Genomic DNA, 12,492 nt, shown 5'->3' with positions numbered 1-12,492 from the left:
TTAAATGAAAAGAGTAATATTTACTTTTTATTCAATATTTTACATTAATTTTAATGCTTATTAACCTCGATTCATTTTCTTTTTAGAAATTATTTTAATTTGTTTGTTTGTTTTCTGTATTTTTATTTAAGTAATAAAAAAACAAAAAAAAATTAAATACATTAACACAATTTAATTCTACATAACCAAACTAATTAATTAAATAAAAAAAAAAAAAATTAATTGACTTTTCGTTTACTTTTAATTAAATAATAAAACAGTAATGCTTTACTTGTAATTAAAAATTAAAACATAATTAAATTTAAAAATTATTAAGTAAAACTGATTAACATAAAAAAATAATAATTTACAACTAATAAAAAAAAAAAAAAAAATTAATATTTAGTTACCTTGATTTAAAACATTAATATTTATTAACCTTGATTTATTTTATTATTTTTTTAACAAATCATTAAATTTTTGCCATTTTATTTTTTTATTTGTATGCTTGAATCATTTCCTTTTCATCTTTATTGTAATTTATTAACTAAGAATTTACTTTTAAGTTAATAATTAGACCATTTAAATTGAATGTGTAGTAACCTTGACTTTATTAATTATTTCATCAATTTTTTTTTTACTTTTAAATAAAAAATAATAATTTAGTTTTAATTAAATAATTTGAATGTTTAGTTACCTTGATTTATTGTATAATTTATGAATTATTCAAATGTTTGCCATTTTATTTTTTATTTGTATGTTTGTGTTACTTTTCTATCTTTCTTGTAAGTTACGAAGTAATAAATTACAATTACCACAATAAATAATTCCAAAAAAAATTAAAATACATATAAATTATGAATTATTTTTATGAATATTTTTTTATTATTATTATTTAACGTTACCTTAATTAATTGTATTCAAAATAAGCTTGATTTTGATTGTATTGAATTTTTATATGAATTATTTTATTGCATTTATTTATTAACTTCCGTTTTTTTTTCTTTGTATATTTTTATTCTGATGTTTAGTCATGATAGTGTAATGCCATTTCTGTATATTTTAATAGGCTCGTATTATGTCCTAACTTGATCTGTCCTGTCTTGTATTCGTCCAGATGTGAACGAATGCGATCTGAATCCCGAACATCAAAACGAACAAAGACTCCTAAAACACCAAATGCCACCTCATATACCACTTCAAGATAAGATACCCACCCAAGAAGGGCTCCACCGGATGCACAGGTAACCCAGATCCCTCAAGAATCGAGTCTAACCTCAAACGAAAAGACCAGCTGCTGTAAAGTGTTTGTTTTGCATCAGATATCGATGAGTGTGAGGTCGGCGCTCATAACTGCGACATGCACGCCTCCTGCGTCAACGTCCCGGGGAGCTTCAAGTGCCGCTGCCGCGACGGCTGGGAGGGCGATGGGATCAAGTGCGTCGGTGAGTGACGAGCACTGATGAGCAGTGATCGGCAGGTTAACGTTAGAGTCCTGGATGTGGTTTGAGGCTGTTTTTGCGTGGCTGCAGATGTGGACGAGTGCGTGACGGAAGAACACAACTGTAACCCGAACGCTGAGTGCATGAACACGCCGGGATCGTACCGATGCACCTGTAAGGAGGGATTCAACGGCGACGGATTCACCTGCTCCGGTATCACTCAACACACGCTTTTCATTTCATGTTTAATAGCCTTTGTTTTATGAAGTTGTTGTATTTGTTTGTTTGTGTAGTTCACTTTTAATTTGTTAAATTAAGTCAAATTAAAGTAAAATAATAAAATAATCTTTACTTATAAAGCAAAAACAAAACAAAACAAACTAAACATAAACTAAACTATAATTTTATTTTTCATAAAAATATATTATTATTTTTTTATTTTAAATGTATTCAAATTATTAATTTACATTAAAATCACAACAAAAATCAAGTTTTTGTGCACATAATATATGTGTGTACTGTGTATATTTATGTATACATAAAGATACAGACATGAAGCGTATAATAGTACTCTGTTATTATATATTTTATGTATATCTATAAAGACACACCCACACACACAGTACGTATACACCTGTATTACATAAACAAACCTTTTATTTTGGATTGCCATGTAATCATTTGACAGCACGCAATAATATATATATATATATAATTAGGCGCTGTAAATGTATTAATCACACGATTCATCACATCCAAAATATAATTTTGTTTTACATATATATGTATGTGTACAGGGTATATATTCTATGGTCTATATAAATACACCACACACTGACTTATATATTTAACATGCATGTGTTTACATTTATATATTATATTCTTATATGTGTATTATATATATATATAATTAATATATAACATAACAGATCTGCGTAAATATATAATACATCATGTGTGTGTATTATATACATATAAATAATACAACAGTATACCACATATATTATGAAACAGTAACTTTTATTATTGGACATTAAGCATGATTATCATTGACATAATATTATATAAATTATTATTTTTTTTTTTGTTTTACCACTTTTTTTCGGTGCTACTTGACATAAAAGGCTAAGTTAGTTTGTCCAGCATCTTTTTCTGCTATAAAACTTGACATAAAAGGCAGGATTGTTGTTGGTTTGTGTACTTGTCTGCAGACATGGACGAGTGCGCTGATAACGTGAATCTGTGTGAGAACGGTCAGTGTCTGAACGCGCCGGGTGGATATCGCTGCGAGTGTGAGATGGGCTTCACCCCGACTGAAGACAGCAAGGCCTGCCAGGGTAAACAGACACACACACACACACACACACACACACACACACACACACACTCTTACAGTAACACACACTCACTTGATCCGCTGTGTGTGTCTCGTCCGGCAGACATCGACGAGTGTAACTTCCAGAACATCTGCGTGTTTGGATCGTGTCAGAACCTGCCGGGAATGTTTCGCTGTGTCTGCGACCACGGCTACGAGCTGGACCGCAGCGGAGGAAACTGCACAGGTGAGACTCATACACACACACTCACACACACTCACTCTCTCTCACTCACACACCTGGGTATAATGCATCATGGAGATCTTAAGACTGTGTTCATTTCAGCAAATGTCGACAATAGAGGCACTAAATGTGAGCGTAGCCTTGTATTTTTGTAAATTATTTTATTTTTTGTAGTTTACTTTCAAACAATAAATACATTTTAATTAAATCCTTTTATATTCAACATTTGTTTTATAATTATTTTTTATATTTATTTTAATTTACATTAAAAACAATTTAATCAAATACATATTTTCCTGAATTTATTTGATAAAAGTTTATTTGTGTGTAATTTACTTTTAATTAAATTATTATTTGTAGTTAAATCATTTTAGATTAATATTTGAATGAAATATATTACATTTATATAAAGTTAGATTAATTGTCTTAATTTTAAATTGACTGAATTTTATTGTTTGGTAATATTGATTTATTTAAATAACATTTTATTTGTTGATGTGATTTACTATTTATTGACATAATAATAATAATAATAATAATAATAATAATAATAATAAACTTTTGATTAAATAATTGTATATTCATATTTAAATGACTTATTTATAAAAGATTTATTTTTCTGTGTATTTTAGTTTTGGTGAAACAATAAAAATAAAGTACAGCATTTGTAATGATTTTTTACATTATTTTTTATTTTAATAAAGACATGCAAAATTAAGTTCAGCAAACATCAACAAAAAAAAACATTAATTTTACTTTAAATTAAATAATAGAATGCAATACATTTTAATAAATAAATTTTTACATTTAATTTTAATGTTTAGTAACTATTTTAATGAACCATTTTATTGGTGTAATTTTAGTTGAAATAAAATAATAAAATAATTTTAATTAAATAATCGTCTTTAATTTATATTTCAATTTATAATACATTTTGATATTTTTTTTATTTAACTGAATAATTGCACATTTATGGAATTTCAATGTTAAGCAACTTATTAATTTTATCGTTTTTTTTGTGTGTGTGTATTTAGTTGTGTAATTTACTTTTAATAAAGTACTAAAACAAATGAAGTTTTTAATCTATATTTAATGACATTTTACAGTATTTAATTTTGAATAATTGTAATGAAGGCATGCAGATATATTCATCTCTTCAGGACCATGTGTCTTTCTCACTTTGTCTCTCTTTGGCAGACATTAACGAGTGTTTCGACCCTGTGAACTGCATCAACGGCGTGTGCGTGAATCTGCCCGGCAGCTACCTGTGCAACTGTCCGCCAGACTTCGAGCTCAACCCGTCGGGCGTAGGCTGCGTCGGTATGGAGCCGTCCCGCTTCAGTCTGCCACATTCATCGCCATCACTGTAAACTTAACGCGGCTTGTCTCTGTTCTCTGTCAGACACGCGGGTGGGGAACTGCTTCCTGGACACGCTGGACCGCGGCGACGGAGGCATCTCCTGCAGTGCTGAGATTGGGGTGGGCGTGACCCGCGCCTCCTGCTGCTGCTCACTGGGCGGAGCCTGGGGAAACCCCTGCGAACTCTGCCCGCCCATCAACTCCTGTATGACCAACACTACCTTAATACTGACCTCTAGCAGTACAAACATATCGCTTTTCTCAGTGGCCGGTTATGAATCTGGAAAGCAGGGTGGCAAATAGCTAATTTAACGATTATATAGAGATATGCATATCATATATAACGAATATGTTAAAATGTTATTAAATGTGACCCTGGAGCACAAATGCAGTCTTAGGTCGCTGGGGTATATTTGTAACAACAGCCAACAATACATTGTATGGGTCAAAATTATCCATTTTTCTTTTATGCCAAAAATCATTAGGATATTAAGTAAAGATCATGTCCCATGAAGATATTTTGTAAATTTCTTACCGTAAATATATAAAAACTTAATTTTTGATTATTAATATGCATTGCTAATAACTTAATTTGGACAACTTTAAAAGCAATTTTCTCAATATTTTGATTTTTTTTTGTTTTTTTTTTTGCACCCTTACATTCCAGATTTTCAAAGTTGTATCTTGACCAAATACTGTTCTATCCTAACAAACCAATCATCAATGGAAAGCTTATTTATTCAGCTTCCAGATGACGTATATATCTCAATTTAAAAAAAATTACCCTTATGACTGGTTTTGTGGTCCAGGGTCACAAATAGTTGAAATTAAATGAAATTAGTTTACGGAATATTAACAGTTTCACTTAAACATATTTAAAAATTAAAAAACAGCTATATTAATATTTACAGAGCTAAACATATAAAATTAATTATAAAATAAATGCATTATTATTATTTTTATTATTTATTCCCACTTATTTCAGACTTATTTTAGTTTCTTGTAATGTGTAACAAAAATACAAGAGACCGATATATCGGCAAATATTTAGCTATTTTCCCATCAGCTGATACATTTTTTAAGAATATATACAATTATTATTATTATTTTTATTCCCACTTATTTCAGTCTTATTTTAGTTTCTTGTAAAGTGTAACAATAATACAAGTAGGAGATCGATATATCGGTAAAATATAGCTATTTTCCCATCAGCCAATAAATTATTAAGAATGTATGCAATTATTATTTTTTTTATTCCCACTTATTTTAGTCTTATTTTAGTTTCTTGTAAAGTGTAACAAAAATACTAATGTGTAACTAAAACCTAAAGCTTGAATTCCCACAATTTTTGTCTCATTTACTGTCATTTAATAGTAATTTGTACATAAATATCATCATTATAACAGCTGTCGCTCACTCTGCTCCATAAATATCGCTACAAACATCAATCAATTAAAAACAGTCTCAATCACTCACTCATTCTGCCATGTGCACAGACTGATTGTATTCATGATGAACTGTGTGTCTCCTCACAGCCGAGTACAAAACGCTGTGTCCCGGAGGAGAGGGTTTCCGGCCCAATCCCATCACTGTCATCCTGGAGGGTAAGAGCGGATCAACAGTGCAACGTCTGCAGTCTGTGAGTCTAACGACACCTACATTAATAATCTCTCTGTCCCGCTCGCAGACATCGACGAGTGCCAGGAGCTGCCCGGTCTGTGTCAGGGGGGAAACTGCGTCAACACCTTCGGCAGCTTCCAGTGCGAGTGTCCCGCCGGATACTACCTCAACGAGGAGACGCGCATCTGCGAAGGTCCGGCCGACAGCAGCCACACAGCTTTTAGTTTTTAGTCTTTTATTTTTTAGCAATTTAAATGTAAATTTAGTAATTTAATAAACATATTGTAATTTAATTATTTGATTAATTGTTATTTATGCATTATTTATTTACTTTTAATTAAATATAACATTGAAATATTAATATAACAATCATAACATTTGATTAAACAATTTAATATTTATATTAAATATATAATGAATTTCAATATTTTTTTTTAATCAAATTTACATTTATTGAATTTTAATGTTAAGTGACCTTGATTTATTTGTATTTTTAATTAAGTATTTTATTTTTGTAATTTAAATTAAATAATTAACTTTTAATTAAATGTAACTTTAAATTCAATTAAAAAATATATAAAAATATAAATGTCAATATTCTAGTAATTCAATTAATTTAATTAAATGTACAATTTATATTAATATTTTAATAATTTCATTGACTTATCAAAAAAAATAATTACTTTGTGTAATTTTAAATAAATAAAATCTCAAGGTTTTTTATTAAATTAATTTTATATTAAATTTATATTATTTAATATTTTTATTATTTTTATTATTTTGTATAATTTTTAATTATTTAATAATTAATAATTTTAACGTTTAGTAACTTTTATTTGAATGTATTTTATTTAAATGAATTACTTTTATTTCACTTTATTTGAATGTTTATTCATGTATTTTTATGAATTTGTGTAATTTACTTTTAATGAAATTATTAACACTATATAACTTATTTTTAATTAATTTTACCGCATGTACTGTAATTTTTATAATTGTAATAAAGACATGCAGATTTCTGCAAGCATCTATAAAAGTAACAGAGAGACAGAAAGATTTGGAGTCGATCGAGTGTCTGAATGCTGATATATTTTCTGCTGGATTCTCTCAGATATTGATGAATGTACGGCACACATCGGCATCTGCGGTCCGGGAACCTGCTACAACACGCTGGGAAACTACACCTGTGTCTGTCCGCCAGAGTACATGCAGGTGAACGGAGGAAACAACTGCATGGGTAAGAGCCGCTCGGCGAGCGTTTAGGACTGAATCAAAGCTTCCTGAGCTCATCCGTGTTTCTGTTTCACAGATATGAGAAAGAGCGTGTGCTACCGCAACTTCAACGACACCTGCGAGAACGAGCTCTCCTTCAACATGACCAAGAAGATGTGCTGCTGCTCCTATAACGTGGGCAAAGCCTGGAACAGACCCTGCGAGGCCTGTCCCACGCCGGCCACGTGTGAGTGTGGGAGAACCATGTCTAATTACATAATGAAGGTGGATGCCAGTGGCATTCAACAAAAGTCAAATCGCTGAGAAAATACACAGACATTACTATGCATTGCATTGCACAAAATAAAATGTAAAAAATAAAAAAAAATGCATTGCATAAAATAAAAAATACATATAGAAAATAACTAATATAAATATAAATCATTTCATTTAGTTGAGCCTTGTTATCTGATAGTACGGTATTCAAATTTACACTTAATTTGCATAGCTTGGCTTTAAATTAAATAAATGTGAAATTAAATGTGTTGTGCTGCATAAAATTAAAAATATAAATAAATATATTTCATAGTTTCTGAGGGTGTAGCATTCAACTTCAGGCTCCATTTGCATGGAATGAAATAAAATAAAAAAGCACAATAAAGTAAAATAAAAACAAATAGGAAATAAATATATCAATAAAATTATTTGAAGGTGTGCATTAAAATTCAGGCTACTTTTGAATTAAATGAAATTAAATTTAAATTTAAATTTTGAAATTATTTTTAAGCAGTGAAATTTTTTAGGTGGGTCTTGGTTTCTGAAGGTGCGGCATTAAAATTTAGGTTTTTTTTTTAAATAAAACATTTTTGGAAATAAATATATAAATAAAATAATTTTGGTCTGCTTCTGAGGGTGTGGCATTCAAAGTCACAAGACAAAATACAATAGAATAAAATGCATTGCACAGCACTGCATAAAATAAAATAAAAAACTATATCAAAATAAATTAATCATTTAAGCAATTTTGGCATTGAAATTCAGGCTATTTTTGCTTTGCATCACATAAAATTAAAATAAAATAAATGTATAAAATAAATAATTTAAGCATTCATTATTTGGGTCTTGTTTTGCTGAGACTGTGGCATTAAATTCAGTCTCCGCACAGATTATATCCTCACTGATGTGTGTTTATTTTGTGTCTCCTGCAGCCGAGTATCAGCTGCTGTGTGGAAATCAGGCTCCCGGTTTCATCATCGACATTCACACCGGAAAACCCATCGGTGAGTTGCCTGAAACATCTCACTTCATCAACATAAGCTCTGCATGAGCGCTTTCAAACAAACAGTGCATTTATGTTCCCCTCAGATATCGATGAGTGCCGCGAGATCCCAGGAATCTGTGCGAACGGCGTCTGCATCAACCAGATCGGCAGTTTCCGCTGCGAGTGTCCGATGGGCTTCAGCTACAACAACATCCTGCTCATCTGCGAAGGTACCGACGCGCCAATGCCTCTGTACTGAAGATCGCTGTCGTATTTCTTGACTTACACCATCTGTTCACCACAGATATCGACGAGTGCAACAGCGGCGACAATCTGTGCCAGCGAAACGCCAACTGCATCAACATCCCCGGCAGCTACCGCTGCGAGTGTTCGGCCGGATTCAAGCTGTCGCCCAGCGGAGCCTGCCTCGGTGAGTTTCACCGCATCCAGCACTGTTTAGCACATTTACTAAATAAAATTGAATTACAAATGTAATAAAATAAAAATTATTTAACCAGTCATTAGATGGGTTAGTTTTTGGCATTCAAATTCAGTCAGAATAAAACAAAATAATGTTATTGCTATATATGCAAATGGGGTTCGTTATAAAATGCGCCAGATTCACAAACATCTGTGCTGTTTATTTAATTAACATTGTTTTAGTTGCATTACTTTACAGGGATGTTTGTTTACATTTTCTTGTCAGTGTGGCAGCAGTAATTGAATCTAAAATTATTTACATAAATTGTATTTGTTTATTTTATTTTATTTAAATGCAGACTAAATTTGAAAGCCACACCTTAACAAATTTAATTTAATTTAATTTAATTTATGCAAATGGAGTCAAAAACTAACCCACCTATTGACAGCTTATTTTTTTTAATGTTACTTTTTTTATTATTAAATGAATTTCTAAATATAATTATTTATATATATCAAAATGTATTAATTTAATTAATTTTAATTTATTATATTTATATTATATTATTTTATTTTATTTTATTTTATTTTATTTTATTTTATTACTAATTTACTACTATTTTTTTCGTTTTAAAATATATGTATTTTTTCTTTCTTTTTAATATGCTCATAAAGTGTCATTTCTGGCTGATTTTGTGGCTTTATTGTGTTGTCAGACCGTAACGAGTGTCAGGAGATCCCGAACGTCTGCAGTCACGGCGAGTGCATCGACACTCAGGGCAGCTTCCGCTGTATGTGCCACAACGGCTTCAAGACCACGCCGGACCTGACCATGTGCATGGGTGAGTGTCTGCGGCCGCTCTTCACACGCCAGCCGCTCTGAACCACGTGTGATGGGCTAAATCTCACTGTCTCTGGCAGATATCGACGAGTGCGAGCGGCAGCCGTGTGGAAACGGCACCTGTAAAAACACCGTGGGCTCCTACAACTGCCTGTGCTTCCCCGGCTTCGAGCTGACGCACAACAACGACTGCAATGGTTAAAAAAAACAACTTATATAACAAACATCACCATAATTTAAACCTAAACCAATAAAAAAAATACCACAATAATGAATATGATTACGAGTTATTTCTATCAGTATGAAACTTTACCATTTTAGAACCTTTTAGAAGGTGATTTTAACCATTTAAGCTTTAAATACGTAGTTAATTACTTAATATTGTAAAGATATTTGCATATTAGCAGGAAAGACTTCAATGTTTCCTTTAATCAAAATGGAATTTTATGATTTTAAAATGTATTTTAAACTTTTTGTATTGTGACTTTAACAATTTAAACTCTTTGAATACATAATTAACCATTTAATGGAAATGTGCATATTATCAGCATTAAAGACTAAAATGAAACAATCATATTAAAGCTAAAATAATGATAATATGCACACTGATATGAAATGCTTGATTATGTATTTAAATGAGAATGTTTAAAAAAAAAAAATTTAAATGGTTAAAATCACATTGAGGGAAAGGAAAAAAAAAAAAAATTAAAGGTTCTTTTTGAATAAAGGAAAGGAAATAATTGTAAAAATAAACAAAACACAATTTTAAATTTTAAAATTTTAAAAACCATTTAAAGACTAAAATATTTCCTATCATTTAATCAAAATGAAATTTAATGATTTTAAATGTTTTAAACTTTTTATAATGTAACTTTAACCATTTAAACTCTTTAAATACATAATTAACTATTTAATATTGCAAAGAAATTAGCATATTAGCAGGAAAGACTTAAATGTTTCCTTCAATTAAAATGAAACTTTACCATTTTAAAGGTATTTTAAACTTTTTATAATGTGACTTTAACCATTTAATCTCTTTAAATACATAATTAACTATTTAATATTGTAAAGAAATTTGCATATTAGCAGGAAAGACTTAAATGTTTCCTTCAATTAAAATGAAACTTTATCCTTTGAAATGTATTTTAAACTTTATAATGTGACTTTAACCATTTAAAATCTTTAAATACATAATTAACTATTTAATATTGTAAATAAATTTGCATATTAGCAGGAAAGACAAAAGATTCCTTCAATTAAAATGAAACTTTACAATTTTAAAGGTATTTTAAACTTTATAATGTGACTTTAACCATTTAAAATCTTTAAATACATAATTAACTATTTAATATTGTAAAGAAATTTGCATATTAGTAGGAAACTTACTTTAAAAGTTTCCTTAAATTAAAGTGAAACTTTACAATTTTCAAAGGTATTTAAACTTTATTCTTCATTTAATCAAAAAACTATAAACAAAAAATAAAAAAATAACTAAATAATATAAAAAATAAATTCTCATACAATCAATAAAAACCTAAAAGTTTCTTTCAATTAAAATGAAACTTTACAATTTTAAAGGTATTTAACACTTTGCATTAATGTGACTTTTAACCATTTAAAAGTCTTTAAATACATAAAATTAACTATTTACTATATTGTAAAAGAAATTTAGCAAAGATTTTTATTTATCTACATATAAAAATATTATAAAAATATTTTAAACATCTTAATACTCTAAACATAAAAATCGTAAAGAAATTTGCATTTTAAACATTTTTTTTTCTATTGCAAAATTAAAATTTGTAAAATGTCACAGAAATGTACAATACTAACAATCAATAGAAACTTATCCTTAATTTATAAAACTCAAACTTTATTTTCACAATACTGACCATCATTTCTTACTGAATCTATGGGTATAAATGTCAAACTATGTGTACAGTATGATATCCTAATGAAAGCAGAGGTGGTTTCTGATGAGGAATGGCTGTGTGTTCAGATATCGACGAGTGCAGCGTTCACGCCAGTCAGGTGTGCAGGAACGGCCAGTGCATCAACAGCATGGGCTCCTTCAGGTGTCTGTGTCTGGACGGATATAACCTGACGCCGGATGGCAAGAACTGCGTCGGTGAGACTCTTACTGTACAGATCATCAGCAGAGACCCCCACACCATTGATCTCCAGGAAAACTCAGGGATTCCTGCTCTTCAATTACACAAACTCATCTATTTCATAAAACCATATAGCGCAAATAAACCAATAGATCAAATTAACCCAAATAACCTCGCTTTCTTTTTTAATATAAAATACAGTTTGACAAAATAAGCATGAACGCACTCCTTACTTTAAAATAAAAATCCCACGTTTTGTTAGCAATATGAATATTTACATTTATAAATATATTTTATATATTAATCATAATTTGTGTTTTATATAATGTTGCAATTTATAAATAGCATTTTATAAATTGTGTAAATTTGTAAATAAATTCTAGATGTTGATAAACATGCATTTGTTTACATAAAGTAGAGTGTTTTATTAGTTTTACTTACATAAAATATTTATTTATTTATTCTTTCTAGCACTTTTCACGATACAAATCATTGCAAAGCGGCTTTACACAAAATAAGTTTCTACAATATATTTAGTAGTAGCTTGTCAGTGTTGACTGTCAAATTTGATGTACATATAAAATAATAAAAAATTCAATAAAATATTTATTAATAAGATGTACACATTTAAAATATATTTTATTATGTCTCATATTACTATTTTAATTATATATTTTCTATATTACAT

The 12,492-nt window shown here is 29.5% G+C and overlaps 1 protein-coding gene across 1 annotated transcript in view; it reads left to right on the top strand.

The window, feature by feature from the left end:
• Positions 1–12,492, top strand: part of LOC109047728 (fibrillin-2-like) — a 71,964-nt gene that overhangs the window by 43,622 nt on the left and 15,850 nt on the right. The window contains 18 exon segments of the mRNA XM_042749509.1: positions 1,097–1,119; positions 1,121–1,223; positions 1,302–1,424; positions 1,512–1,634; positions 2,633–2,758; positions 2,861–2,983; positions 4,178–4,300; positions 4,383–4,544; positions 5,875–5,943; positions 6,027–6,152; positions 7,071–7,196; positions 7,269–7,418; positions 8,380–8,451; positions 8,537–8,662; positions 8,737–8,862; positions 9,569–9,694; positions 9,774–9,890; positions 11,693–11,821. Of these exon segments, the coding sequence (XP_042605443.1) occupies positions 1,097–1,119; positions 1,121–1,223; positions 1,302–1,424; positions 1,512–1,634; positions 2,633–2,758; positions 2,861–2,983; positions 4,178–4,300; positions 4,383–4,544; positions 5,875–5,943; positions 6,027–6,152; positions 7,071–7,196; positions 7,269–7,418; positions 8,380–8,451; positions 8,537–8,662; positions 8,737–8,862; positions 9,569–9,694; positions 9,774–9,890; positions 11,693–11,821 (2,073 nt within the window).

This window comes from Cyprinus carpio, chromosome B22, assembly GCF_018340385.1.
Source record: "Cyprinus carpio isolate SPL01 chromosome B22, ASM1834038v1, whole genome shotgun sequence".
In the NCBI taxonomy this organism is placed as follows: Eukaryota; Metazoa; Chordata; class Actinopteri; order Cypriniformes; family Cyprinidae; genus Cyprinus; species Cyprinus carpio.
This window is presented reverse-complemented; position numbering and strand designations above follow the sequence as displayed.